Source organism: Podarcis raffonei, chromosome 17 (assembly GCF_027172205.1).
Source record: "Podarcis raffonei isolate rPodRaf1 chromosome 17, rPodRaf1.pri, whole genome shotgun sequence".
Classification (NCBI taxonomy): domain Eukaryota; kingdom Metazoa; phylum Chordata; class Lepidosauria; order Squamata; family Lacertidae; genus Podarcis; species Podarcis raffonei.
In genome coordinates, this window is record NC_070618.1 from 39,566,322 (window position 1) to 39,594,273 (window position 27,952).

General features: G+C 45.7%; 3 protein-coding genes across 4 annotated transcripts in view; all 3 read left to right on the forward strand.

The window, feature by feature from the left end:
• The window catches only part of HSD17B10 (hydroxysteroid 17-beta dehydrogenase 10), a 239,552-nt gene that overhangs the window by 204,406 nt on the left and 7,194 nt on the right, over positions 1-27,952 (forward strand). The window lies entirely within an intron of this gene.
• On the forward strand, positions 10,422-14,201 carry GPR173 (G protein-coupled receptor 173). Its single transcript, XM_053371013.1, has one exon. The coding sequence runs from the start codon at positions 10,422-10,424 to the stop codon at positions 11,532-11,534; it is 1,113 nt and encodes a 370-aa protein (XP_053226988.1). The 3' UTR covers positions 11,535-14,201.
• On the forward strand, positions 21,853-26,775 carry TSPYL2 (TSPY like 2). Its single transcript, XM_053371002.1, has 7 exons — positions 21,853-22,619; positions 23,291-23,368; positions 23,537-23,648; positions 23,742-23,881; positions 23,962-24,041; positions 25,223-25,329; positions 25,611-26,775. Exons 1-7 carry the CDS (start codon positions 21,948-21,950, stop codon positions 25,721-25,723), a joined length of 1,302 nt encoding a protein of 433 aa, XP_053226977.1. The 5' UTR covers positions 21,853-21,947; the 3' UTR covers positions 25,724-26,775.

Genomic DNA, 27,952 nt, shown 5'->3' on the forward strand with positions numbered 1-27,952 from the left:
CAGTTTTGGAAGGGAAGTCTGTGCTCTGGCATTTTGTGCAGGAACCAATCCTGGTACACAAACTACATTTGACATGAAATATGTCCTTTGCATCTAATGTCCCTGGATTTTTAAATTTAAAAATATGCAGATAGAACCAACTGGGAGGGGCTGATAATTAATGGGCCAGAGAAGGGGGAAATTTAAACCCTTCTCTTCCTTTGCTGGTCTCAAACAGAATTCATCTTTTAAAGTTAATATGTACTTAGGGTGCTGGCAAGGGATTCCCAACAAAGCAAATACCAGCTTTGGAAGAGGGACTTTTCTCAGGAACACATGTTTGTGGGGAGCATTATATTTTCCCATCTGATCCCATTAACCATTCCTTCCAGTTGATACTATTTGCTTTTTTTTAAAGGTGTCACATGTGGTTTGGCCCCTAGGGCATATATGAAGGGGACCGGTTAAAGGCAGTACAGGCAGCGACTGTTTTAGGCGCATCTCATATGTGTGTAACCATGCTCACATGCATTACACCGAACCCGGACGTGACCCCAAAACATTACAAAAAAGGGGCAAGGTGGGGCAGGGGTGGAATGGAGTATTTGCAGGCTTTTTCAGTGATGTTTCCAATATACATGATTTCACTTAAATGGGTCCTGTACCTGATAGGGGATTGGAGCTGCCCTTCCTGCGCCCCCATCGCTAAGCTTGGGGTGCAACAGAGGCACCAAGGGAGCCAATGCTGTGCACCCACCGAGCCCAGTTGGAGCAAGGCTGGTGGGAGGAGGGCAATTTCACTCCACCACACCTGCCTGTAGCTAAGGGACAGGTTCTGATCTAGTTCTCATGGTGATGGGTAAGCCTGTATCTGGATTATGCAACTTCTGACTATAGGTGGGGAACATGTGATGTCATGTTCTTCCACAGAAAAACAATTCCCCAGCATGTCAGGGAAGAGGCAAGAGCCATTTCCTATGTCAACATTTTCCCTCTTTTAATAGAATCCTAGAATTGTAGAGTTGGAAGTAGGGCTGGGCCACGTATCAAGACATTGTACAAAATCAGCTCAAAGTCTACATCATGGTAATGGTTTCATAATATTTGACATGGTGATATATTCCAAATCATGATGTGTATGTGTGCTATGTAAAAAATTGTGATGTGGTTAAAACCGTTAAGCCTGTTGTCACTTCTCTCATAATTCCTGCCGCCCCTGTTCCTCTGTACTGGAAAATAACAGTTGCAACAATATATTAAAGGTAAGTAAAAATGTATCAGTTTCAGACTGCTAAGTAGTAGCAGTTGCCAAGACATTACCCCCATTTGCCTCTACAGTGGTACCTTGGGTTAAGTACTTAATTCGTTCTGGAGGTCCATTCTTAACCTGAAACTGATCTTAACCTGAAGCACCGCTTTAGCTAATGGGGCCTCCTGCTGCTGCCACACGATTTCTGTTCTCATCCTGAAGCAAAATTATTAACCCGAGGTACAATTTCTGGGTTAGTGGAGTGTGTAACCTGAAGCGTGTGTAACCTGAAGCGTATGTAACTCGAGGTACCACTGTATATAGTTATGATATACAGTCAAACCTTGGTTGTTGGATGTAATCCGTTCCGGAAGCCTGTTCAGCTTCTGAAACGTTTGACAACCAAGGCACAGCTTCCAACTGGTTTCAAGAGCTTCCTGCACTCAAACGGAAGCTGCATCAGACGTTCAGCTTCCAAAAAACGTTGAAAACCTGGAGCATTTACTTCCGGGTTTTCGACGTTTGGGAGCCAAAACGTTTGAAAACGGAGCCATTCAGGAACTGACGTTTGACTGTACCAGTTTATCGTGAAGCTTAACTGGGGATAAAAACCAGGCATTTCTCAGCCCTAGTTGGAAGGGACCCTGAGAGCCTTCTAGTCCAACCCTGCAATCCAGGAATCTCAACTAAAGCATCCATGTTGTATGGAAGAACATTCCGTCATGCCAGTCTGAAGTGGCACAGCCCTATTATAGATTTCCCACTTCCGTGAGTAGAAACTTTTTTCTCTTTTTCTCTTTACTGAGCTGGTAGTTTGTTTGTATTATTGCCCCAAAGCCACATTTATGGCATTTGGAAAACACACGGCCTTGGGGCCTAACTCGGTTTTCACAAGACGCTGGAGCAGTTCTGTTCCCACCAGGAATAGTGGGAGGAAAGTGACTTCCACAGATTCCCCTCTTGAGCCCTTCAGAAATCTGCTCTGGGTGGGATTGAGGGATCTTGTGAAGCAGTATGAGATGAAGGACACTCTCCTTCTGCGGTCAGGTTCCTCCACTGAATCTCACCAGTCCCGAGGCAGAACTCTTCCATTTATGGATGCCTAGTTAGGATCCTAAGTCAGTTTTGTCAGTCAAAGTACTAGATATGAGCAGATGGGTGTGCCAGTGTGCCAGTCTGCCTGACAGTCTTCTCTTTTCTAAACAGGAAGTCCTCCATCTTTGCCCCAGGTGAGGAAGAGGTCTCCTGGCTCTATTCTAATCTGTGCTGCAGCTTGATCCTTTATAGGTTTACTGAGTAAAATTGGGTTTACATCCACGTATGGACGGGACTGTTGTGTTAGTAATTCAAGGATATAACGGGGTGCATGCCATTGTATGGCACTGGGGTTTTGTAGGTTGTGTACACACTTGGGTGTTAGTAGTGTACATGGGTTGCACAGAAATGATTTTTCCATGTGAGCTTTTGGGCACTTTCATCCACACATGACCACTTCCAGTTTAAATCGGTCTTGATATTTCCCGCCTGCACTAGGGGGATGCATTCATTCTATGCATTGTTGACCCCTCTCCCCAATTACTACTTCCCTGACCTCCAGAAGTTCCAGAAACCTGAGGTCCATCATAGGCACATGCCCAGGTATTTCCTTTTTAAAAAAATAGTTTGTCCATGGATTAGCACAATAACAAATGTCCACCAAAGTTTTAAGCATTTTCCACAGTGGGCAAAATAGCCTATTTTAAACAACTGCTTTTGAAATAGTTTTTTTTTTAATTTTTTTAGCAGAGTCAACAGCCTTCTAAGGAATGCCTCTGTAGGGCAAACAATGGCCAGGCAGGTGGGAGGCACAGGTGCCTCTGATCTCCAAACACAAAAAGTTGTGGGGCAGCTCAGAGAAAAGCCCGCCTTGTCCCACCCTCCAGTCTCTGCTTCTCAATTTGTATTGTATTATTTTATGTGCTGTGACTTTCCATTGTTTTATTGATTATAGTTTAGAAATTATTTATTATAATTGTTAAGAGTGGATTTCTGTTTAATTTTTATATGCTGATATTTAATATTATTCTATACTATTTCAATGGCTTGTTGAATATTACTTTATTTTATATGTTGCTTATTTTAAAGTTATGTTTTATTATCACATTTTTGTATTGGATTAGATTGTTATAAGGTGCACATTCTTTGTTTCTTCAGCTTGTAAACCGCCTTGGGTATTGTGAAATAGAAAGACGGTATACAAACTAAAAGTGATGATGATGATGATTCCACACATGGTCAAGTCAGGATGGGAAGACTGATTTGGGGGAGAAGGATTTAAATACAGTGTTTTTCTATTTCTTTCCTCTTTCCTTTTCTTCCTCTTGTACCTGCAAAGGCCATTTTATTTTTAATACAGCTGTTTTGTGCAAAGGCAGTTCTGCAACAAAACAGTTGTTTTTTAAATAAAAACAAATTATGGTGAGTTTGCCTTCGTCAACAGTGGGTTTAGCTAGGCACACCACATCCTTTCATTTAGGCTGATGAAAACAAAATGACTATTTTGCGCTCAGGTGATGAGGGCTGTGGTGATAGATGGCACCAGCAAAACATCGCCAAACCTATAAACCCAGCCCATAATGCGCTTCAGTGTATCCAGTCTTAGGCAACATGCAATTATGCAATTTTATGTTGGAATTCCTCTCCTTAGCACATTATCTGCAGATAGGGGAAATCAGAATTAAATGGGGTTGGGGTTGAGTGTTGACTGCTATGCAGATCAGGGATGCATCAAATCCACTTTAAACTGCTGTGTGTCATCTTCTTCTTTGGCGATCACTTGTAGCTGAGTAAGATTGTCTTCCATGAACATGGTCTTAACAGTGAGTCCGTAAGTGGCTGTGCAGACCAATTCTGGATCCACACATCCTTCCACAGTGGGGACATAGGTTTCCGAGTGGGAGTTGATCATGGTGAGGATTTGCCAAATGTGCCTTCCTCTTAGCATGTTTCTCTTTTCATCCCGAGTTTGAGTGTCTTCAAAGTCCATGACACCTTTGGTAAAGGCTGTTCTCCAAATGGAGCACTTACAGGCCAGTGTTTCCCAGTTGTCGGTCTTTACGCTATATTTTTTTAGATTTGCCTTGAGAGAGTCATTAAACCCCTTTTGTTGACCACCAACATTATGCTTTCCATTTTTAAATTCAGAATAGAGTAGTTGCTTTGGGAGATGATAATCAGGCATCCGCACAACATGACCAGTCCAATGAAGTTGATGTTGAACAATAATTGCTTTGACACTGGTGATCTTTGCTTCTTCCAGTATACTGTCATTAGTTCGCTTGTCTTCCCAAGTGATTTGTAAAATAAAATTGAGGTACCATTGATGGAATCTTTGGAGGAGTTTATCAGTGGTCCATGTTTCACAAGCATACAGTAAGGTTGGTAGTACAATAGCTTTGTAAACAAGCATTTTTGTTTCCCTGTGAATGTCCCGGTCCTTAAACACCTGCAATTCAATCAGGAGAAAGCTGCACTCGCAGAGCTCAGGCGAGGCCCTTGTGGAAAGATAACTGCCCAGGTAGGAGAAGTGATCAACACTTTCCAGCGTTATACCAGTGAGTTGGATTTGTGGCACTACAGAGGGGTTGTTTTCTGCCTGTTGGTGCAGCACTGTGGTTTTTTTGGATGTTGAGCTTTTCGTAAGCTTCTGCAAAGATATTTGGAGGTCATCTTCAGAGTGCACTCACTACATTATCATCAGCGTACTGAAGCTCTATGATGGAAGTTATGGTAACCTTACTCTTTGCTTTAAGCCTACTCGGACTAAAGAGCTTTCCCTCTGTTTGATACAATCGTACCTTGGTTTTCGAACAGTTTAGTTCACAAACAACTTGGAACTCGAAAGCCGCAAACCCAGAAGTAGGTGTTCTGGTTTGCAAACTTTGCCTTGGAAGCTGAATGTCTGGCGCGGCTTCCGCGGCTTCCAATTTGCTGCAGGACACTCCTGCAGCCAATCGGAAGCTGCGCCTTGATTTCCGGATGTTTCAGAAGTTGAACGGACTTCCGGAACACATTCTGTTCGAAATCCAAGGTACAACTGTATATGATTTCTACTCTGGTGGGGAGTTTCCCTTCGACAAAATGTAGGATCATGGCCGTGAAAATAATAAATAGAGTTGGGGTGATAACACAACCTTGTTTAACACCTGATCCCACTGTGAATGTTTCACTTTGAGAGCCATTGTTATCTGCGATTGTTGCTGTAATATTATCATGGAGGAGCCGAATGATATTCACAAATTTATCTGGGCAGCCAATTTTCAGAAGCAAAGTCCACAGGGCATTACAATTTACTGTGTCAAAGGCCTTAGTCAGGTCAATAAACACCATATACAGGGGGTTGGTTTTGCTCTCTGCATTTTTATTGAAGTTGAGCAGTGAAAATCATGTCCACTATCACTCTAGAAGGTCAAAAAGCATTTTGGGATTCAGGAAGGGTAGTCTTGGATATTGTTAGGAGATGGTTTGCTAAGATCCTTGCAAGAATTTTGCTGGCTGCAGCTAATAAAGAGATGCCTTGAAAGTTTCCACAATCTGTTCTGTCACCTTTTTTTAAAAGAGATTGATAATTTTGGCATCCCTAAAATCTGCTGGGATCTCCTCTCTCCCCCAGATTTTTTCGATGAGCTTGTGAAGTTGTTGTGTAAGTTCAATTTCGCCCACTTTGAAGACTTCGGCAGGTACCCCTTTCTGGTCCGCTGGCTTTGTTGTTTTTCATTTGGTTAATAGCTGTACAAAACTCGCCCAGATTTGGAGATACTGCTGTGTGTACACACCCATAAAGCAGGAGCAATTCTAAAAATGGAATTTTCTCTAGACAATTTGTAGGATCAAAATAAAGGAAAACAAAACTAAAGGTCGCCTTCAATTTCTATGAAAGCATAGGAATATGAATGAAACATGGAAGTGTCATAATTTCAGAAAAGTGCAAGCATGCTATTCAAGCCCATTTAAGAATGTAGTTGTCTAAAGCAGGTGTCTGAAAATAAGCAGGGATGGGGACTGACAAACCTCTCTGTGCAGGGGCTCATCACCACTAAATCCAATTTCTGATGGCCATGGCAATTGGAGCAGGCCCAGACCCCTCGTCCGCCCAAGCACATGTGGAGGGATGTCATATAGGGAGCAGATTTGGGGCAAGGTGACAGGTGAGTTGTACACATGCATCTAAAGTTTTGCTAGGTGATTTCATTGACAGGGCTTCTGTACCCTGATTTGTATCGCCTGTCACGGCATGACAGGAATAAGGGAAATCACATTCTCCTTTCCCTGGGATCCTTCAAGACACAGGTGCTCTCCTGGGCTTTGCACCTTGGAATAGTTTTAAGTATCAGAGCTTTGTTGCAGTTTAGTAAAAGTGCTTGAACATTCTCCCACAGAACCACACTTTCCATGGTTCACTAAGGAGAGGAAACAACAGTCAAACCAGTCTACGTCTGCTGTGTAGAGATAGCTTATTTGTACCTTAGTATGATTGTTGTCTGTATCCTGGTATTTTTGCATGAGTGTGTGAGAGAGTTGGATTTCTACCTGTTCAGTTGCTGAGGTAGCAGCTGAGCTGTAGCAAGTGGCAGGTAATAGTGTTTATCATATTTTTCAAAAATAATAATATAAATATCACAATATATTTAGCACAATATCAAGAGAACGCTGAACATACGGATATTTCACATTAAAAATCATGTATAATTTATTTATACAAATAAAGTTAAGGATAAGTAAATTAAGAAATAAGAAAGCTACATCTTTACTTTGTACTTCCATTTTCTAATAGTCAGTACTGTAAAGGGGTTTAACCCTTTCACAAATCTGAGATTCTTCTTCTACAATCTCTAAGTCTCATTGTATCACTAAGTTTAAATAACTGTGCTAGTTGCAGAAACATCCTGTAACTAAAAGAGTTTCCCCCCAGTGCCCCCCCCAAATTTCCCACTGAAAAGCTGGGTTGGTGGAGGGGAAGCCCTCAGAGCATCTTTACACATCTCTACTCATCTGGGCAACCCCGGAGGACTGGGTTCAAGTGCTTTAAGCACATCTGATTAGACATCTGGGGAAGGAGCGGAATGCTAAATTTATATTGGCCCCTTGGCAGGAAAATAGTGCATGACTGGTTTACCAAGCTGTTAAAGGCACACTCTGGTAAGTTACTACTTAATACACAGCCACCTGTTTTTACTTGATGCCTGCTGTGGAGGGGAAGTGTGGCTAAGGAGAAAGTGTGTGTGTGGCTAGAGCGTGAGACTCTTAATCTCAAGAACAAGGGTTCGAGCCCATGGCTGGGTGAAATATTTCTGCACTTCAGGGGGTTGGACTAGATGATCCTCATGGTCTCTTCCAACTCTACAGTTCTGTGATATTTGTGTGTGTGTGTGTGTGTGTGTGTGTGTAAAATTCAACATCTACACAATCTGCTTACTGATTTCACTAAGTATACATAGGATTGCTAGCTTTGTAAAATGAGCTTCTTCTGGTGAAAGACCTTATTGGGTAGGATAGCAAGGTAGCAAAATTCTTAGGTGCACTGAGAGTGTAGTTACTATTGACTAACAAAATTGCTTTGTCATTTTGAGCTGAAATTGTCTTCATCCACAAATTGTAAACTCATCAACTATTGATATATATAAAAATTTAACTTGCAGTGCTAAATTTAGAAAGATTACTCTCTCCCAGGCAAGTGCAATAAACATGAGATCATTCTTAGAGCACTTTCCTTCTATGACTCTCTGACTGTTGTATGTGACTCAAAATGTACCAAGCAGCTTTGTAGAAACAATCTCTCCCTTGGCCTGTGTCAAAATTAAGCAATGTTTTCCAAATCTGTGTATTTTTTCATATCAGTTTAACTGTCATGGCGTCTTCCAAAGAATCCTGGGAATTCTGTTAGGGATCCCAGTTACACAGGTCTCCTCTTGATATGGCCTATGTGTGTGGACCTGCTAGAACTGGTGGCAATTTCTCTCTCCCCCCCCCCCTTTGTCCCAGGCTTTTCATTTTGCATCACCACCAGCCCATAGAGAATATTGAAGTGACCATGACTTTGGGTCAATATTAAAAAATATTTGACTGACTGATTGACACTGGGTGTGTTTTATGAATTGTAGAATTGTGGAGTTGGAAGGGTCCCGGGGGTCATCTAGTCCAACCCCCTGCAATGCAGGAATCTCAACTAAAGCATCCATGACAGATGACCATCCAACCTCTTAAAAACCTACAAGGAGGGAGAGGTTACCATCTTTTGAGGGAGCCTCAGCTATGTGTTTTGAGGACTATTTGGCTCTTTGGAATAGTTGGCCATTTCACTCTAGACTGGTGGATGGGACTTGAGACTCTCCAACTCCCATCAGCTCCAGTGGCCAAGGAGGATGGGAGTTGGGACTAGCTACAGATGGAGGGGCACAGGTTCCCCATCACTTCCCTAGAGGGCACTAACTACAGTCAAACCAGCTTCAGCTGATATAACAGTATTACTATGCAAACAGTTGCCATAGTTCTTATCTTAATTATTCACAAAAGAGCCTTGTGAGTTAAGACACAATTATTCTCAACTTATAGATAGAGGCTGAGAAGACAGGGACTTGTCCCAAGACCATCAAATTGGATGCTATCCCTGACATGTCCAAAGCTGGCTCAGTGAAGTAGGGAAAGGAAAAGGATTAATTATTTCTTGTCTAAGATGATGTGTTTCTCCAGATTGAGCGATGGCATTTTGATTTGGCCACATTGTCAGGAACTAGCTAGTTAGAAAATGAGTATTGTGGAAATCCAGCTCAACCAGTCACTTTCTCCCAGTTTCATCCACCTCATAGGAGTGTTGTAACAATAAAGAGGAATGTATGATAAGCTCCTCAAAAGGAGGGGAGGACAAGAATACAGTGGTGCCTCGCAAGACGGAAAACTCGCTAGACGAAAGGGTTTTCTGTTTTTTGAGCTGCTTCGCAAGACGAATTTCCCTATGGGCTTGCTTCGCAAGACGAAAACGTCTTGCAAGTTTGTTTCCTTTTTCTTAACACCGTTAATACAGTTGCGACTTGACTTTGAGGAGCAACTCATAAAACGCAGTGTACATAGTAGCCTTTTTTGAGGTTTTTAAAGACTTTGGTGATTTTTGAAGCTTTTCCAAAACTTCTTTTGCAGCCATTTGGTAAGTTAAGCTTTTAAAACTTTTTTGGGGGGTTTTGGATTTTGGGTTGGGGTGTTTGGAATTCAAGGACTTGGTGTTGGGGAGGGGTTTGCAAGAATCTGGAAGCTTGTGTGTTTTTTTCCTGCATTTTTATGATTTTTTGTGACCATTGCGGCACTCTGCTGTTTTTTTAAAAAAATTCTGGATTTGAATTTCTGTGTGCTGGGTGGCTGGGGGAACAGTTGGGGAGGGGTTTGCAAGAATCTGGAAGCTTGTGTTTCCCCCCCTGCATTTTTATGATTTTCTGTGACCATTGGGCCACTCTGCTGTTTTAAAAAAATAAATCTGGGTTTGAATTTTGAAATGCTCTTTACAGTATGTGTGACTTTAAAGAGCACTTAATAAATTCTTGTTGTACCAAATTTGGCTTTGTTTGGACTTTTTTTGACCATAGGAACACATTAATTGATTTTCAATGCATTCCTATGGGATTTTGTGCTTCGCAAGACGAAAAATTCGCTAGACGAAAAAATTCGCGGAACGAATTAATTTCGTCTTGCGAGGCACCACTGTACAATATGCATAACCAAGCAGGCAGACCAGTAAGCTGCTTACTGTAGCAATTCAACATGAGCCCTCAAATCCACCACAGGGTGTTCTAGAGTTCACCTGGCTCTCTAGTATGTGTAGACATCCCTCCACTTAGCCCGACAAAAATCCTGGTGTCAGTCATAGATGTTTGTCCTTTGCTTCCAGGAGGCGGAAGGGGATCTCTCCTTTGAATTTCAAAACACCTGTAGTTATTTCAGAGAATTTGGGACAGGTTTGGGACCTCATGTGGAACATAGTATTTAAAAAGAAAAAAAGGGAAAGGGAAAAAAGTTTGTGTTACTACCATGAACTAATGCTTCCTTACTCCCCTTTCCTCCAACCTTTTCCCCACAGACAATGCCCCCCTTTAGCACTGGGGTCATGGGCCATCACCGGGCACGTCGCCGCTGAGCCAGTTCCCCCCTTTCCTTTCCCCACCTAAAGATGGCCAGTGCCAACGAGACTGAAGAAGCCCATGGCTCAGCGCCCCACGCAGCCTCCACCTATGCCAAGCTGCTGCTCTTGGGCCTCATCATCTGTGTGAGTCTGGCAGGGAACCTGTCCCTCTCGCTGCTGGTCTTGAAAGAGCGTGGCCTCCACAAAGCACCCTACTACTTCCTGCTGGACCTGTGCCTGGCTGATGTGATCCGCTCAGCTGTCTGCTTCCCCTTTGTCCTCGTCTCAATCCGCCACGGCTCTGCTTGGACTTACAGTGTGTTGAGCTGCAAGATTGTGGCTTTCATGGCTGTCCTCTTCTGTTTCCATGCTGCCTTCCTCCTCTTCTGCATCAGTGTCACACGCTACATGGCTGTGGCCCATCACCGCTTCTATGCTAAACGCATGACCTTCTGGACATGCGTGGCTGTCATCTGCATGGTGTGGACTTTGTCCGTGGCCATGGCCTTCCCACCCGTCTTCGATGTTGGGACCTACAAGTTCATCCGTGAGGAGGACCAGTGCATCTTTGAGCACCGCTACTTCAAAGCCAATGACACCCTGGGCTTCATGCTCATGCTAGCTGTGCTGATCTTTGCAACCCACGTGGTTTACATCAAGCTCCTTCTCTTTGAGTACCGCCATCGCAAGATGAAGCCTGTCCAGATGGTCCCAGCTATCAGCCAAAACTGGACGTTCCATGGGCCGGGAGCCACTGGGCAAGCTGCAGCCAACTGGATTGCTGGCTTTGGCCGTGGCCCCATGCCTCCTACCTTGTTGGGCATCCGGCAGAATGCTCACGCTGCCAACCGGCGCTTGCTGGGCATGGAAGAATTCAAGGCTGAGAAGAGGCTAGGCAGGATGTTCTACGTCATCACTTTGCTCTTTTTGGTTCTCTGGTCACCCTACATTGTGGCCTGCTACTGGAGGGTATTTGTCAAAGCCTGTAGCATCCCCCACCGCTACCTCTCCACAGCTGTTTGGATGAGCTTTGCCCAAGCTGCTGTCAACCCCATAGTTTGCTTTGTACTCAACAAGGACCTCAAGAAGGGCTTGATCACCCACATTCCCTGCTGGAGGACAGAGCCTGAACTGCCCAGAGAGCCTTATTGTGTGATGTGAGGAGTGCCAAGGGTTGGCTAGAAGGCATCTGCCTGTGCCAAACTGAATTTGAGTTTCATTTCTTTCTTATTTATATATCACACAAGATGCCAAAAGATGGGTCGTTCTGCTTCCCCTGCAATTTTGGCCATGGTTCCCCAGAGTACTTGGTGTCACAATAGACTATGAGCGCTTCAGTTATCCCAGGGCAAATATCCAAAACCACTCATTAACTACAATGAGATCAGAGCTGGATTCTGGTCTCAGCTCCCCTGGGGTAAATCCAAAGCTATACGATGACAGTAACTGGTCCCCAGTAGTGTTCCAGCCACTGCTTAGAAAGGGTACAAAATATCCTGTGCATCATGGAGTTTTCCTCTTTTTATAGCCCACAAACCCTATCCAGTTGCTTCAGTCAGACACTGCAAAACTCCATAGAACCAACACCAGAAACTTCTGTGTCCATTATTTCAAAGTGTTTGATCTAGCAGCTCTAAAGGTGTGTCTGGCATCACTGAAAAGAGGCCAGATTTTTGTATTTGGATCTCCCAGAGTGAAGCCAAAGCCATCCCACGCACTGGAGCAAAACCACTTCATGCTCAGCAGGGCTGATTTGGCTTTACAGCTGGAGGGTGTTGATGGAAGCAGGGCTCTGATGATGGAATCTGCTTCTGTAGAAGATTGACTCTCCCATTCAGTTATTCATTCCATCAATTAAATCCATTCCACACGGTCTCAGAGTCTGAGGCTAAGTTGAGGGGGGCCCCACAGGGACAGGAAGGCTAGAGGGGCAGGGGAGGAAAGGAGTCAGTAGACACAGCTCTTTAAGGGAATGCCATGGAGCTAGCCTTGACTTGGCTCCTTGTCAGTCAGAAGCTGTAACCAGGGAGCCTTGGAAACCCCACCTCAGTTGCCATGGCAGCAACCAATCCAAGGCCCTGCAGACCATGTCACCCTGGAACAATGCAAGCAGGAAGATGCGGGTGGGGTGTGGGGGAGGAGGAAGCCACCAAGAAATCCTCACGCATTCCCTGAAGAGTGGGAGAAGGCAGAGACATCAACATGCAAGGCAGACAGGGGAGAGCATCCGAGGCTGCAGAAAGTGTAGGGTAACCACAGGAGAATCATGTGCAATGATGCCAATATGGCACATGCCCTGCTAAAACGGAAAGCAAAAACACTACTGTTGCAAGGCATATGTGCCACTATGCTCCCGCCACCCGTTTATTCTCACACATTCAGATCACACTGCACATTGCTTCCTCCTTGCCATGTCACATCATAGAACTGTTTGCACTGTTCTTGTGAGACAATACCAGATCATGTATGGAAAGCTCACCCTTCCCAGAGTTGCTGTCTCGTATCTCTGGGTTTATTCCAGTGGACAAGTTGTCTGTGCTTTGGGTCATTGACAGAAAGAGGACAAATAGCCCTATGGCTCAGAAAAAGGCCTGGTTGTTCGAGTGTCTCTAAGAAGGGAGTCAAGCCTCGAAAAAGGGGGGGTGGGAGGAAGTGTTGCCGTCTCTGAGAGAAGAGGGGTACACTGGGTAGAGTGAGTGGGAGAGAGGACTCCAGTTATGGGTTGCAGTGGTTGGCTTGTTTATTTATCTATTTATTAAAGAGAAAGGGAAATGTGGGGGTTGGAACTCCTGGTTCTTTTTTCATCTGAACAGATGAATGGGGCCTGAAGTTTAGAGAATCTGGGAGTCCTGAGCTTGCTGGGTTCACCCTTAGTTGTGATACCCATCGGCCCCATTTTGGCTTTACCCCTCAGGCAGGTACTCCCAAAATCCAAGAAAATGAATTACCAGACATATTGCTTGAGGAGTGAAGGTGGGGAGACATGGGACATCCTAATTCAATGGGACTATTGTTAATGCTGAGGTGCTCCTTGTGGGATGGGGAGGGGAGGGGAGAAAGGATTCAGGAGGAAAGAGGTGGTTGAGAAATGAGGCCTAGAAGAAGCACTGCTGGGAGTAACGTCAGAGAAAAATGGAGGAGGATGAGTGGAGGGATAAGTCAGGGAAAGTATTAGGAGCAGAGCACAGTTTGGGAGGTGGGAGTAGGGCTGGGAGGGTGGGGACATCGCGAACCAGGTGAGGATGCAGGGATTGGGGCTGTCTCCCACTTGTTCCCCTTCAAAGGACCCAGATGCTGCCTTTTGCCTCTGAAGACAAGACTGTTCGTCTTATCCTCCAGTCCTGCACCCACTGAATGGCCTTAAATCACTGGCCAGCATTATGGCCACCCTGAAGAAAACTGTATTTGAAAAAATATGGGAGATGAACACAGATTATTTCCAGGATGCTTTTTCTGGAAAGAGACTTGAAAGAAGTTGAGATGTTTTTGTTTTTAAAAAGGAAATCGAATAAAGAAATTGCAACTTTAGTGGGAGAGGGAGGGTTGGGGGGGGCACAGGACAGATGGATGGATGTGTGTCCCCTGCAACATACGCTTCTGAACTTCTTTCAGATGGGGGCAGCTTGGGGTGGGTGGGTAGGGAATGACTGGATTGAGGGGTGGAAATTGATTTTTGGGGTGGGGACTCTGTTCTATCCTGCCCCACCACCCCCTTTTTGTGTCAAATTTGTTTCCATTCCCTCCTTTTTCTGGGGATTTTCTCATTTTCTTTTCCTTTCCTTTGTTTTTTTATATAAATATATAAAAAACATGGAATGAAATGCAAAATTCCTGGGTGATTCTTTTTGAGTCAGAAGTAGAAAGAAAAAAGAAAAAAAAGTGAATACAAACATTCCACTGAGGGTTAACATGACATGGAAGACCCACAATCAGAATTCCCAGCAGCGTTTTTAGGCTTAAAGCAGCCCTGCATGTGTTATACTTCCCCCTGCATTGCACTACTTCTTTGATAGAAATTGCCCCCCCCAAGGTACTATTAGGTATGGAGGGAGAAAAGACAGGTATGTTGTGGGTACTTGCCCTCCCTTCCCCTGCTTCTAACAACTGGGGTGGGGGGTGGGGGGTGTAATTTCCCTCAGGGGCCCTGCACAGGAAAAATGCTTAATTCCTCTCTCCCTGTGCTGTGGCCCCAATTATGTCATGTGAGTTGAACCTGGAAAAAATTATCACAGTTCTTGGAAACAGTTCTTTGACCAATGGAAAGTTAAAAGAGCACGAGGATTATAGTTGCCACCTTACTGTGTTCAGATGGTGCTTTTGAAAGAGCAGAATGCCTTTTCCAACAGTGAAAGTTCAAGACTGCAAAGTGAAAGTCTTCTTTTGTGCAGAGTGCCTTCCTCTATGGTGGGAAGCACTTTAAAAACGTAGACAGAATGCCTTGGAGTATAAGCAGCGTGTCCCCTTCAGCTGTGGGGAAATAATGGAATCACCAACCCCACAATTTGTTGTCACTTTGCAGACTCCTCTTCTGGCAAATGGCCAGGATGAAATGTTGACAAATTGACAATCCTAATGGGAATTCTCAGCTGTAATCCCAGATGGGATTTAATGCAATAAACAACTTTGCACATGGGAGCCCACTTGCATCTGCTTTCAGTGTTAGGGCCCCAATATAAGGGCAAATGATATTAATGCATTTGCATGTAGATGCACTGGCCAGTGAGACAGAAGATGTCTCTCTCTCTTACTTTTCCCATACCTCCAATCTAGCCTTTATGATTCTGGATGCAACACAAAATTACCACTAGGAAGGCCTGAGCCCCAACTCTTAAATAATAAAAAATAATAAACCCATAATGACAAAGGCAGCAAAAACTGAACATTTGAAAAGCTGTTGTAAATAAAAAGGTCTTGATCACCTGGCAGAAGCCATCTAAACCTGGCTGGCAATGGTTTCTTAACGGGTCCAGCAACAGGGGCTCCGCCACTAGCACAGCCCAACACTAGCAATAGGGGTGGTTAGTCTCTCTTCTACCCCAGGAAGAGGCTTTGGCTGAGCCCTACCCTCAGGCTCCTCAGCCTCTCACTACTATTTGTCTGTGTCTCCTACTTGGCAACAAGTGGCGGAAGGGTGTAATAAAGAGGGAGGGCCAAGCCTCTCTTGCTGGTCCAAATGCACAAGAGGTGGCTAGGTGTATGACAGGGAGAAAAGCCATAGGAACAGGGTGGTATTGTTATAAAGGCTTTTGGCCCATGACTTGTGATTGCCTATCCCTAGTGTATAAATATGGTCTTCTCTAGAAAAGCTATTCTATATGGGCACTTCCATACTGCTATTTTTTATCACATGCCAGCAAATTCTAAATGTGCAATTACAGTCGAGTAGGGAATCTTATGCAACAAGTCCACTCCCCCAAAAGATTGGACATTTTGTGTTAAGTTGATGGGGAAATGCACTAGGATGAGCAGGATAATACTTGATGTAATGTCAAATTTGGCTGCCCCACAAACAAATGGGGATGAATGTTCACCTCACAAACAGAAGGTACACAGAAGAGTGACAACCTATAGCTGAGGGAACAAGGGTGTCTCACATCCCGTGGATCTCCTTAATATCTTTACTCAAACAGAGGCAGCCAAGTTTCTTCTGGCACTTAAGCCCCAACTCTGAAAGCTAGAGTTGCTTTGCTGTACTGTACTTTGTTTTACCAACCCAATCAGGAAACACATGCTCTGGCAGATAGCCAGTTAAGCCAGTCCCAGAAAAGGTGCATTGCTTTTGTCTGGTCTCCAGAGCTGCTAGACTCCATCCTAACATGCTCTGCTCACATTCCACCAGATTTTTTTCTGTCTGCCAACCTGGCTCCATCCACAGCACCTATCTTGAAATAAGAAGCTGGCTAACCTGACACAAAACAAAGAAAAGTTGACACGGAATTTAGAGAGACTGCAGTCATTCTTAATATTTATTTATTTCTCAATCAATCAATCGATCGATCAATCAAAATGTATATACAATTTGATAGTAAAGAAACCTCCAAGCAGTTTACCAAAATGTGTTGGTGCTGCATTATAAATGTAACAGGTTTCCCCACAACTGTAGGGACCTTGCCATCCTCTGCTGCATTTTGAGGTGACCAGGGAAAAGCTACAATGCTCTTAACTGTGTGGCATTTCAGAACTGCTGTATTGGTGAGAGGGATACGCCACTTTCCATTCTTGAGAAGGAAGGTAGGACATAAATGTAATTTAGCACAGGAAACATGGTTTTTATTTCTTCTAACCTTGAAAAACCCCTCAAGGTATAAATAAAACCAGTAGCTTAAAATATTCATTATTTTTTAAAATTACGAATTTAAATGCAGGTCAACTTTACATATCTGGGTCAGCCTGCTGAAACAGATTTTTTTTGGCAGGTGCCCCAAACAGTACAGCAAAGGCACTTGCTTGATGTCAAGGTGCAACTTGGGGGGGGGGGGTCATCATAGGAGAAAACAAAGGAGACTGCAGAGCTGTATGAATTCCTTGCATCTGCTTTGGAGTGGAAGCTTGCAGGACCTTGGAGCTCACTTTCGCAGGAAGGGAGCCTGAGGATTTGAGGCAAACAGCAGTGACAAGAGATGAAATTCTAGTCCCTATGGGGAAAGGCTAATCTGAGGCCTATACCATCTGGTATCCTATTGGCTTGGCAGTCACCCACTTGGCTTTAAACTGCCTTAACCCGTTTCCTGTGTTCCCTAGGCAACCCCCCCCCCATATTTTAATGTGAACATTTGTTTCAGGCAGTGATCAATATCACAATGACTTATCTTTAGGGCAATTAGCATATGTAAATGAAAACTACCAACCATCAGGATAGCTGACAATTAATTTAGAGCCTGTACAGAACACTTCTATTTCAGAGCTGCCTGGGCTTCAGTCTTGAGGAATCCCAGTTGACAAGGACAAAGCTTTGGTTGCACAACCTCCCTATCATCCAACTGCTTCTTTGGCTTTCCACAAACCAACCCTGGGAGAAGAATCGTTGCTTCCAAAAGCTGGATCATAGAATTGTAGAGCTGAAAGGGACCAAGGGGTCATGCTGCAATGCACCCATGGCAGATAGCCACCCAACCTCTGTTTAAAAGTCCACAACCTCTCGTGGGAGGCTGTTCCACTGCTGAACAGCTCTTACTGTCAGAAAGTTTTTCTGAATGTTTAGTTGGAATATCCTTTCTTGTAACTTGAATCCATTGGTTCAAGTCCCATCCCCTGGACACTAGACTTCTGTTGATGCAGCCCAGAAGAGCATTAGCTTTTTTGGCTACTGCATCACCCTGTTGACTCATGTTAAGCTTGTGGTGCACTAAGACCCCTAGATCCTTTTCACATGTACTGCTAGTAAGCCAGGTGTCCTCCATCCTTTATTTGTGCATCTGGTTCTTCCTGAAGAACCTAACATTTGAGCTAATTTCCTGCAAGACGTTGCAGAAATCTCATGAGATGCCACATAAATCTTCTGAGTTCACCAAGATCTTGCCAGAAATCAGGGCTGATGCCAGTGCTGCTTCTCTGCCAGTGCCAGAGGTGCCAGGGGCCCCACAGGGCACCACCTTAGGGACTTCTGCCTCATGGCCCTGGCAAGTGGACCACAGGTCTAAATTGTAAAAGAGTGCCATACAGCAAATATGCCACAGCCTCACAAGTTTTTGGATGGCATTACCTGGAAGCAGGTCAGGAATGTTGTGTGAGAGTGAAGCAGGAATAGAGACCTGTCTCTAGACCACAAGCCAAGCCTGTTGACGTCCTGCTCCTATCCAGGTATGGCACAAACTCAAACTGCCAAGGCACTCACCTACCCACCAAACGGTCACCTATGATTCAGAAAGAACACTGACACCCCTAAATACTATCACTAGTCCCTGGTTTTTTTAGTGCAAGCTCTCTTTATACTGCCCTACATTTCTGTCTTCCCCCAACATTTAGCTTAAAAGGCCAAAGTTGGACTGTGCCAGTTTCTGTGAGGGGCTGAGATGCAAATGAGGTACAGGAGTCTATTATTTTTAACATATTTAAGTATTGTCAGACAATGTTCTTCATCCAGCATAATGGAGTAGCCAGTACTTACTTCTGAGCTCGATGAAAAACAAATCTCTACATAGAAATTGTGGGCAAATCCTAAAATGAGTTAAGGTGCAAAAAGGTTAACGTGAAATTACTATCAGTATTTGGATTTCAAAGATAACCCTAATCGTTGAAAATGTAATCTACATTAAAAAGTAACTTATTCTCAGTTGTAGCTGAAAAGGCCATAATCAAGTTCTCTGTTTAACATAATATTATTTGCATGTACAGAATGACATTTTTGAGTGTCCCAAGTGCTTTGCATATTACCTCAGTAACTCCTTGGAGACACCACGATAAAATCTGAGGGCTCTGGGGGAGTCGGAAGGGACATTTTAAATGTGGTGAACTCACTCCTGCTCTTCTTGTCCTTGTTCTTTGCAACATAATACTTCCTTTACCACTAGAAGCAATCTCTAAGAGAAATTGCTTCCATCTTCTTCTCTACAGGTCCAGCACCCCCAACAGGCATACTATAAAATGAAAACCTGCTTCCATAGCCTGTGCTCACATTGCCACCTTGTGGAACCTGCTCCCACAGAAGCCTTCCTTTTCCTATTATGCCACTCCAGCTGCAACAAACTCTCTTCATTCCTTTTCTACACAAACATCACTGTAAGACTGCACCATACATGCACTCTTAGGGGAAAACTCTTTGCCACATAGGATATTTTCAGCTTCCTCAACAGGTGCCTTATTATACTACATTTATTTTTATTTCTAAGCCCAGGTAAAAAATGAAGGGCTATTCCAAAAATGCCTCTTGATCCTTTTCATCAAGTTGCCTCATCAGGACAGATTTTTCTTGCATTGAGACAGATACTGATCTCTGTTGCCAGGTACTGTCTCCTTCTATCAGCAGTGGCTCTCCCGGTCCTCAGGAAAAACTATCTCACTGCTGCCTAAGATCCTTTTATCTGGAGTCGATGGAGATTTAATGCTATGACCCTAACTCTACTTCCCTGGGAGTAAGCACCATTGAATTGATAAGTACTTAAAGGTAAAGGTACCCCTGACCGTTAGGTCCAGTCACGGACAACTCTGGGGTTGCGTGCTCATCTCACTCTATAGGCCGAGGGAGCCAGCGTTTATCCACATACAGCTTCTGGCTCATGAGGACAGCATGACTAAGCCGCTTCTGGCGAACCAGAGCAGTGCACAGAAACGCCATTTACCTTCCCACCAGAGCGGTACCTATTTATCTACTCACACTTTGACGTGCTTTCAAACTGCTATGTGGGCAGGAGCTGGGACCGAACAACGGGAGCTCACCCTGTTGTGGTGATTCAAACCGCCAACCTTCTGATCGGCAAGCCCTAGGGCTCTGTGATTTAGACCACAGCGCCTTAGTTATGAGTAAAAAGGGATCACTCCTTTGTATTATTTTGTAATTTGTTTCTTAAAAGAATGACACCGGCATATATACTTGCACCAGGAATGTTCAGAATTATGAGATGCTGCCATTCTAGTGTATTATAGCACATATAGATGCAGCCGAGAGCATGCCATGCACTGCTTTTGTGCTCTGTCTACTGACCCAGAGAATAAACAGCAGTGAGGAACTGGAAGAAATTTCAGCCTCATTTTACGGTCACTCCCACTCAGTCCAAGTGTTCTACAAATTCCTGCCCTAAATCCAACTGAGTGTAAAAAAAATCTTTTGGAAAGAGCCTCAGCACATTGGTGGAGCACATGCATTTGGTTTTAGATTCAATCCTTGCCACCTCCAGCAAGGGCATAGATCAGGGGTAGGCAACTTAAGGCCCATGGGCCGGATGCGGCCCAATCGCCTTCTCAATCTGGCCCGCTTTGGTCCAGGAATCAGCGTGTTTTTACATGAGTAGAATGTGTCCTTTTATTTAAAATGCATCTCTGGGTTATTTGTGGGGCATAGGAATTAGTTTATCTTCCCCCCAAAAAAATATAGTCCAGCCCACCACATGGTCTGAGGGATGGTGGACCGGCCCACGGCTGAAAAAGGTTGCTGACCCCTGGCATAGATGGTGAAGACCTCTACATATGATCTGAGAGAACTACTGTGAGACGCCTGGGTAGCTCAGTTGCTTAGACTGTGGTGCTGATAATGGCAAAGTTGCAGGTTAATTCCCCATATGGGACAGCTGCATATTCTTGCATTGCAGAGGGTTGGACTAGAATCCTCCAGTTCCCTTCCAACTTTACAATTCTATGATCACTCTATGATCACTAAACTACATGGGTATTTGTCTGTGACCCATGCTTTAGACCGAATCAGACAAGTATCACTGTAGTTTATTCTAACAATGGTTCTTCCAGATTCTGTGCAGAAGCGCTTTCCATGGATGTGCTCCACCAAAGAGCCAAGGCTGTTCTTGAAAGAAATGTGTTTACACTCTACTGAGTTCCAGTGCAGCCTCCTCACGTCGGTTTCTGTCCTGGACACAAGCCTCCTTTACTGTCTTTTGTTTTCTTATGTCTTCTCCCTTTTATTTCCAAGTCTGGAAGGAGCTGCAACATTCTGCCAGGGTTTCTGCCATTTGTTTTCTGCACCAGGCATCGAAATGTCCATAAACTGCCTACCTTCTGTCCTCCCAACTGGAAAGGCAGCTCCTCGCTTTCCCCTCTGCCCAGGGACACGACGCCATACTCGCCCTGCCACCACTTTACACCGAGTCCTATTTGCCCCTTTAATGTCCTTTCCGAACTCTTCGCAACCTCCCCCCCCCGCACCTTATTATTATATTTTTATTAATTAGATCTGTATGCTGCCCTGGGGACCTGAGGGCGCTCCACGACAAAACATTCCGAAGCCACCCGGTGCCGCCAGCAAACGCGGCCGCCGCCTCCCTCCGAGTCCTTGGCGTCTCCCGGGCGAAGCTCGGCGGCCTCCCTCGCGCGGCGCTTCTGTGAGGCGGAGGGACATCGGGGACGCAAACGAAACGGCCTCTCGGGCCGGATCTCGAATTTCCCGCCCTCCGCCCGCAGCGGCCGAAGGTCGCCTTTCGCGCGCCCTTCGTTTCCCGCCGCTTCTCTCGCGGGAACTCCGCCTCGCGTCCCTCGGCGCCTGCGCCAAAGGAGCACAACCGCGCCCGATTGGCCCTGGTGCGCATGCGCCTCCCACGCCAGAGGGGAGAACCGAGATGCTTCGTACTTCGCCGGACATGGCCGAAACGCGGCCCGTAGAAAAGACCTCGCCGGGGATTGGGCGAGCGAAAGACTCGTTGACCTATCAGTGTCCGCCTGCCTCCCACGTGGGGCAGGCGGGAGGTGGGACCCCAGCCAGCCAGCCAGCTCCGGGGCCGGGCGCGTGAGGGAGAAAGCTCTGTCGTCACTGGCCCGCCCCCGCTCGCCAGGGACCAACCAGCGGCAGCTGCGCAGGCTTCTCGCGCTCCGGCCGTTGGCGAAGCCCGTTCCTGGGGCGCCCCTCCCCCCTCCCCGCTGGTCCCGGCGGTTGGGCTCGCGGCGACGCCAAGGGAGCGAGCGGAGCCGGCCATGAGCGGCGAGGGCGGGGCCTGGGACCCGGCGGCCGCCAAGCAGCGGCGGCTGGACCCGGCGCGCCAGTCGCAGAAGGAAACCGAGGCCGCCCAGGCGCTGGCCGACATGACGGCCTGGAGCGGCGGGAGCCTTGGCGGCGCCTGCCGGCAGGGGGCGCGCGAGGCCGCCGCCGCCGCGCCGGAGGATGGGGCCGGCCAGCAGGAGGCGCGCGAAGCTGCTGCCGCCGCCGCCGCCCTCCTCCCCCCGAGCTCCCCCGCCGGGGACTCGGGCGCGGAAGGGACCCCGGGAGCCGCCGGCGACGAGGCCAAGGGCAGCCCCGGGACGGGCGACGGCCGCGAGAGCCGGAGGAAGAGGAAGGAGGCCCGCGAGAGGCGGAGGCCCGTCGAGGCGGAGGATGAGTGCTCCATCATCTCGGTGGGGGAGGACGACGACGACGACGACGAGGAGGAGGAGGAGGAGGAAGGCGAGCCCGGAGGGAGGCCGCCGCCGCGCAAGACGGAGCAGTACCTGGAAGCGCTGGAGGCCGTGCAGTTGGAGCTGGAGGCGGTGAACCAGCAGGCCGGTCGCGCCTTCGCCCAGCTCAAGGCCAAGTTCGGCCACATGCGCCGCCCGCACCTGGAGCGGAGAAACCTCATCATCCGAAATATCCCCGGCTTCTGGGTCACGGCCGTATCCTGCCGCCGGGAAGAAAGCGGGGTTTGAATCAAATAAAAAGCAAAATGAGGATTGTGCTGTTTGTACTGGGCAGGGTGGGCAGGAGGGAGAAATCGGGGCTGGGCCGAAGGGGACATGGACGCGTTTGAAGCTGCCCTAGGCTTAGTAGGGTGACTGCTCTGTCCAGCCCAAAGAGGACTGCCAAGGCTTCTCCGAGGTTTTAGGCAGACGAAGAGTGTCCTGGGTTTTGAAAGTTAAGGCCCTCTGTATCGCTGTCCCAGAGCCTTGGGAAAGCAGTTCTCTCTTGTTGGGCTATTATGAGCGCTGGATCTTGTCTTGGCCAGCAAGAAGCAAATTGCTTCCAGAGGCTTCAATAAGGTATTCCTGCCTTTCTGGATTTCCTCTTGTCCTTCTGCCTTGGCAGGAAATGACAAGCTTTAGCAGACTACTAGGAATTGCAATTTTTATATGCAAATTTTCAGGAAAGTAGTTGAGTGGAGTTCGTTTTCTTGATGTGGCAAGACCCTTGAGGAAGAGAGTTCCTCAAAAATATATAGTTATCTCTTCCATATGATGGATGTGAGAAGTGCAGTCTCAGATTTTCCTGCTATTTATTAACTATATTTGTACTACCAGAATCTTGGACTGCAGTATGTCGGTTTCCTTCCTTAACTTTAATTTTACAGTTTCTCAACCATCCCCAACTTTCAGCCATGATCAATGACCGGGATGAAGACACCCTGAGCTATATGACCAATCTGCAGGTGACTTCAGCAAAGCTGGTGCATGGGGGCATTGATAGATAGTCAAGTTATGGAGGGAAGGAATCCAATTGCAGCCTGGAAACCTGGGTTCTTTCTGTTTGAAGGACAGTGCCGTAGGTCAAAGGTTTCATGCTAGCCTTATGATTTTGACATTCTTTGATATGCCAGGTTGAGGATTTCACCCATGCAAAATCAGGCTGCAAGATCAAGTTCTACTTCAACAGCAACCCCTACTTCCAGAATGAGGTCATTGTGAAGGAGTTCCAGTGTGGTTCATCTGGTATGCAGTAGGGACAATATTTATGGGAACAGAACCCCAGATATGATGTGCTGCTGCTCACATCTTCTCCATTTGTGTCTCCATCCTTTCCAGGAAGACTAGTGTCCCACTCTACACCTATCCGCTGGTGGCGTAGCCAGGATCCAATAGCACATGGCCGGAAGAATTTTGGCCGCAGTTTCTTCACTTGGTTCTGTGACCACAGCTTCCCAGCAGGGGACCGTATTGCCGAGGTGGATAGTATACCCTGTCCTAAATTGCTCCTTGCATCCTTATATCCACACTCTTTAAACTCTTTTCTGCTTTCTTATAGATAATTAAAGAGGACCTCTGGCCTAATCCGCTGCAGTACTACTTGATGGGGGAAGGTGGTGAAAATGGTGAAGAAGACAGGTGAGGATGATTTGGTTGGTTGTTTTGCTGGCCTTATTCCCACTGTGTTTTCCAGGGGGGAAATGAATTGGAAAAAGATTCCTATGCAAATAAGGGTAATTAGCATCTAAAATTGTCTGATGCCTGAGTGATCTAATTTAGTAAGTAAGCAAAGTTTATTGTACTAGCCAAAGGCCATGACAAACCATACAAACACTATCATGGAAAGAAATATCTGTATAACTATATAAAAAACAGCCACTTCCTGAACTATCAGAATAAAATGCAGGTGCACACATAGATTGGGGACTCCACACAGAATCTAATTTAGAGTGGTACCTCCGGTTATGAACTTAATCCATTCTTGAGGTCCGTTCGTAACCGGAAACCACTCGTAACATGAGGCACACTTCCGCTAATGGCGCCTCCCGCTGCGCTGCCGGAGTGTGATTTCCGCTCGGATCCTGGGTCAAAGTTTTCAACAAGGGGCATCTACTTCCAGGTTAGCGGAGCACGTAACCCAAAGAATTTGTATGGGGGATGTTGACAACACTGTAGTGTTTTTATTATGTAAATAATAAAACAGAAATGAAAACTTGGAAACTGCCAAGGTGGCCTAATATTTTTTTGCATCCATTTATAATTACTAATGAACATATGAAACAGAAAAGTAAAGTACTGATAATGGTTTCCTGTGAATGCACCAGTCCTACCTCCTTTACTCTTCCTTGCTAGCATATGACAGAAACAAGTCATGATCCCTGGCTTTTACATCAGAACCAGGCATCATGGGTTTATTTTACTCCAAACTGCTCATACTTTGTTTGAGTGAAACAAACCATGATCTCATGTTTGGACATAGTGCTAAGCCAGGGATTGTAGTTTGTTTCACTTCTGTGCTAGTACAGAGGAGTAAGGTAGAAGAGGTTGGTTACATGGCTCATGAATGATAAACCATTTAATTATGTTTTACCATGACATGCGGTCAGGGCCACTGGGTCTATTGGATTGTGGTAGGAGTGATACTGTGGGCAAGAATAGAAAGCTGCTGTTGTGTGTGTATGTGAACTCTGTCAAGTTTTGTGGCAGCAGAAACTGCATGAAGTCGCAGGGAGGCTGACTTAGGAAGAGAGGGATTTGTGATTTGTAGCTGAAAATGATGGATAGATGCTGACACATTCCCTCCTTCCCATGATGTTTAGTGAGACAGAGAATGGTGATGACTTTGTGGTGATTGTAGATGATGATGGTGAAGAAGAGGATGCGACGGATGTGCATGAGATCATGGATGAGGAGGAGGGTGGGCGAGGTAAGTAGTGGTGGAATAGGGCTGCCCCCCCAAAAAAAAATTGTGGCAGCTTCTGGACATCAAAGAGAGTATGCTAAATGAAAAATCATCCTGGCAAGTCAGGGCTCGGGGCAGGGAGGAGGGAGATGTTGATCCAGAAGGGAATAGATGGCTAGCTTACCTCAGAAGCCAGGGAATGGGATTGAGGAACAATGGAAAATCAGAAACGGGAAGGAAAGGGCAGTTCTGGTTGGTAGGCTAGGATAAGAAGTATCTTGATGTATCCCACTTTGCTGATACAGGTGAAGCTGTGGAAGAGGTCCTGAGTGGCCAAGAAGAGGGTGTTACCGGTCCCAGCTCCTCTCTCCGTGAGGAGCCAGATGGGAAAGATTCTGAGGCAGAAGATGATGGCTAGATCATTATGGAAAGACTGTCTGGTTGGACTTCCTCATGGTGACCTCAGTGGCACTTTGACCAATTGCACTTGGACATGGCAGGATATGGTGGTGGGAAGTTTCAGGAGCAGTCACATTGGTTATTTTGTACCTTTATTTATTGCAGCGACTGCATTTCCCTCCCTGCCCTGGGGGTGTGTATGTTGCCACACACCAGCACTCCCCCATCCCCATTGTCTGATGCTTAGCATCTCTTCCTACCTGCCTGCATGGGGGCTATATGCATACTTGCCCTGTCCCCTGTTGGCTACTCAGGGTATAGCCTGCCCAGTGGCCTTTTCAAAACAGCTCAGGGTTCCTTTCTTCCATTCAGCATTATTAAGCTGCTGACTTTCACACCTTCCCTGCACTTCTCCCTGTGAGGATTCTACTCATCCTGTAAACACTTCAGCTTTAGAATGCCCTCTATAGGCCAGTTAGTGCCTATTGCAGTTGAAACATAGCCCTTACCCTGCTTCCTCCCCAAAGAGTAAGGCCCAACATTTTTGGAAGACAATAGTACTCTGCCAATTCTCAATGGGTTTAAAATGGTCCCTGCTGATTCAGATGCAGGCCTTGCACCTGGAGGCTTTGCCGAAGCAATAACAGCTCCCTAGTTGCACAATGTTCTGCTTGGGGTTGTTGTGTATGAGGGAAAAGAATGGCTGGCTGGGAGGAGGACTGAAGTGCTCTGCTTTTGTGCCCAGGGATTTCGCAAATGTTCTGGGGTACTGTGGTGGTGTGGGAATATTTCTTGCAGCAGCATGGCACTATAGACATGTATGTGATGTCACCCCACCCTTTAACTATGTATTTATGCATAGTTTCCTAGCAATGTTTCTAAAGCATCATACCTGGTTGGACCCCTTCCTTATCCTTATCCCCATGGAGGCTGCTCTATGCAATGCTACTGATATTTGTAGAAAGGCAACTGTTTTCCTTGGCTGAGTTTTTTGTATATTTCGTATCAGGACTTTGTACGTTTGTTTTTTTTACTACAAAAAAAGCACTTAATATACAGAGAGCTTTCCAACTTGGTGTGCGGCTCCTTTCTTCCACCAATGCTTGTTGGAGGTCCACAGCCACAGCTATTCGCAGAAAATGTGTAGAACACAGTTATGCAAATAGGCATGTTCCATCTACATACTTCAGTCTGCACTATACATTAGAGTTCTTTGCAGTACTTTATTGAAAAGAGGAGTAGTGTTGAGCAGTAGGAGAGTGAATAAGTGTGGGAAGGTGATTGCTGAAATTTGAAAAATGGGCTGATAAGGTATTGGTTGTAAAAGCTGCACCTCAAAGGGGTGATGAGTGCAGGTTCAACATGTCCAACCACAATATTTTCAGAATAAGTCCCTAAAGAGCCCCCTCCACACACATGGAAATGTTGCCAGTGTCCAAGGAAGTACTCTGGCTTACAAGAGAGGTTAAATATAAGATAAAAATGTTTGTTTGGATGTGTTTGAAGCAAGAGGAAGAACAAGCAAGTCATAGATCCTCTGTATGGAGAAGACTGAGAAATCCTATCGGATAACAGAATGCAGAACTGCTCAACACCACCTTTGCCTCAGTCTTCACCCAAAAGGAAGGCAGTGCCCAACCTGGTAATAACAGAATAAATGATAGAATAAATAAAGGAGGGAGCTGCAGCCTTAAAAAGGAAAAGGTGGTAAGGGAGCCTGATGAGCTGCACCCAAGGGTACGAAAGGAGCTTACAGAGCTCCTACAGAGCTTTTGTAATTGAGAATTCTTGCAGAGCAGGTGAGGTCCCTGCAGACTGGAGGTAGGCAAAAAGTGGAAGAAAGACCCTGGTAACTACTGACCAGTCAAGCTTGACTTTGATACCAGGAAAGGTCCTTGAACAGGGGGGCACTTGGAAAAGGATGCTGTAATCACTAAGAGCCAGCATGGTTTCTGAAAACAAGACATGCCAGATTAATCTCTTTTCTGTTTCCGAGTTACAAGCATGATGGCTATTTCTCAACAACTAAACTAAGATGTACAAACATTAAACTGCCAAATACCAGCAACACTGGCAGTTGTTAAAGCCTGTCAGTAGTGGAATCATGTTTTGGTTTATTAAGAGTGCATTGATGGGGGGGGGAGGCTTTTTTGCTTGCTGCTTCTTTTTAAATAGCATCCAATAAAGCATCTCAACATGATTTCTCAATGCAGTACAAACCACATACAAAACTATTGCATACATAAAA

Bases quoted from the DNA above. Each gene is read 5' to 3' on its own strand.
- GPR173 (XM_053371013.1), top strand. From the start codon at position 10,422: ATGGCCAGTGCCAACGAGACTGAAGAAGCCCATGGCTCAGCGCCCCAC.
- TSPYL2 (XM_053371002.1), top strand. From the start codon at position 21,948: ATGAGCGGCGAGGGCGGGGCCTGGGACCCGGCGGCCGCCAAGCAGCGG. The intron at 22,620-23,290 runs GTATCCTGCCGC...TTAATTTTACAG, and splicing joins CCGGCTTCTGGGTCACGGCC to TTTCTCAACCATCCCCAACT. The intron at 23,649-23,741 runs GTATGCAGTAGG...CATCCTTTCCAG, and splicing joins GTTCCAGTGTGGTTCATCTG to GAAGACTAGTGTCCCACTCT.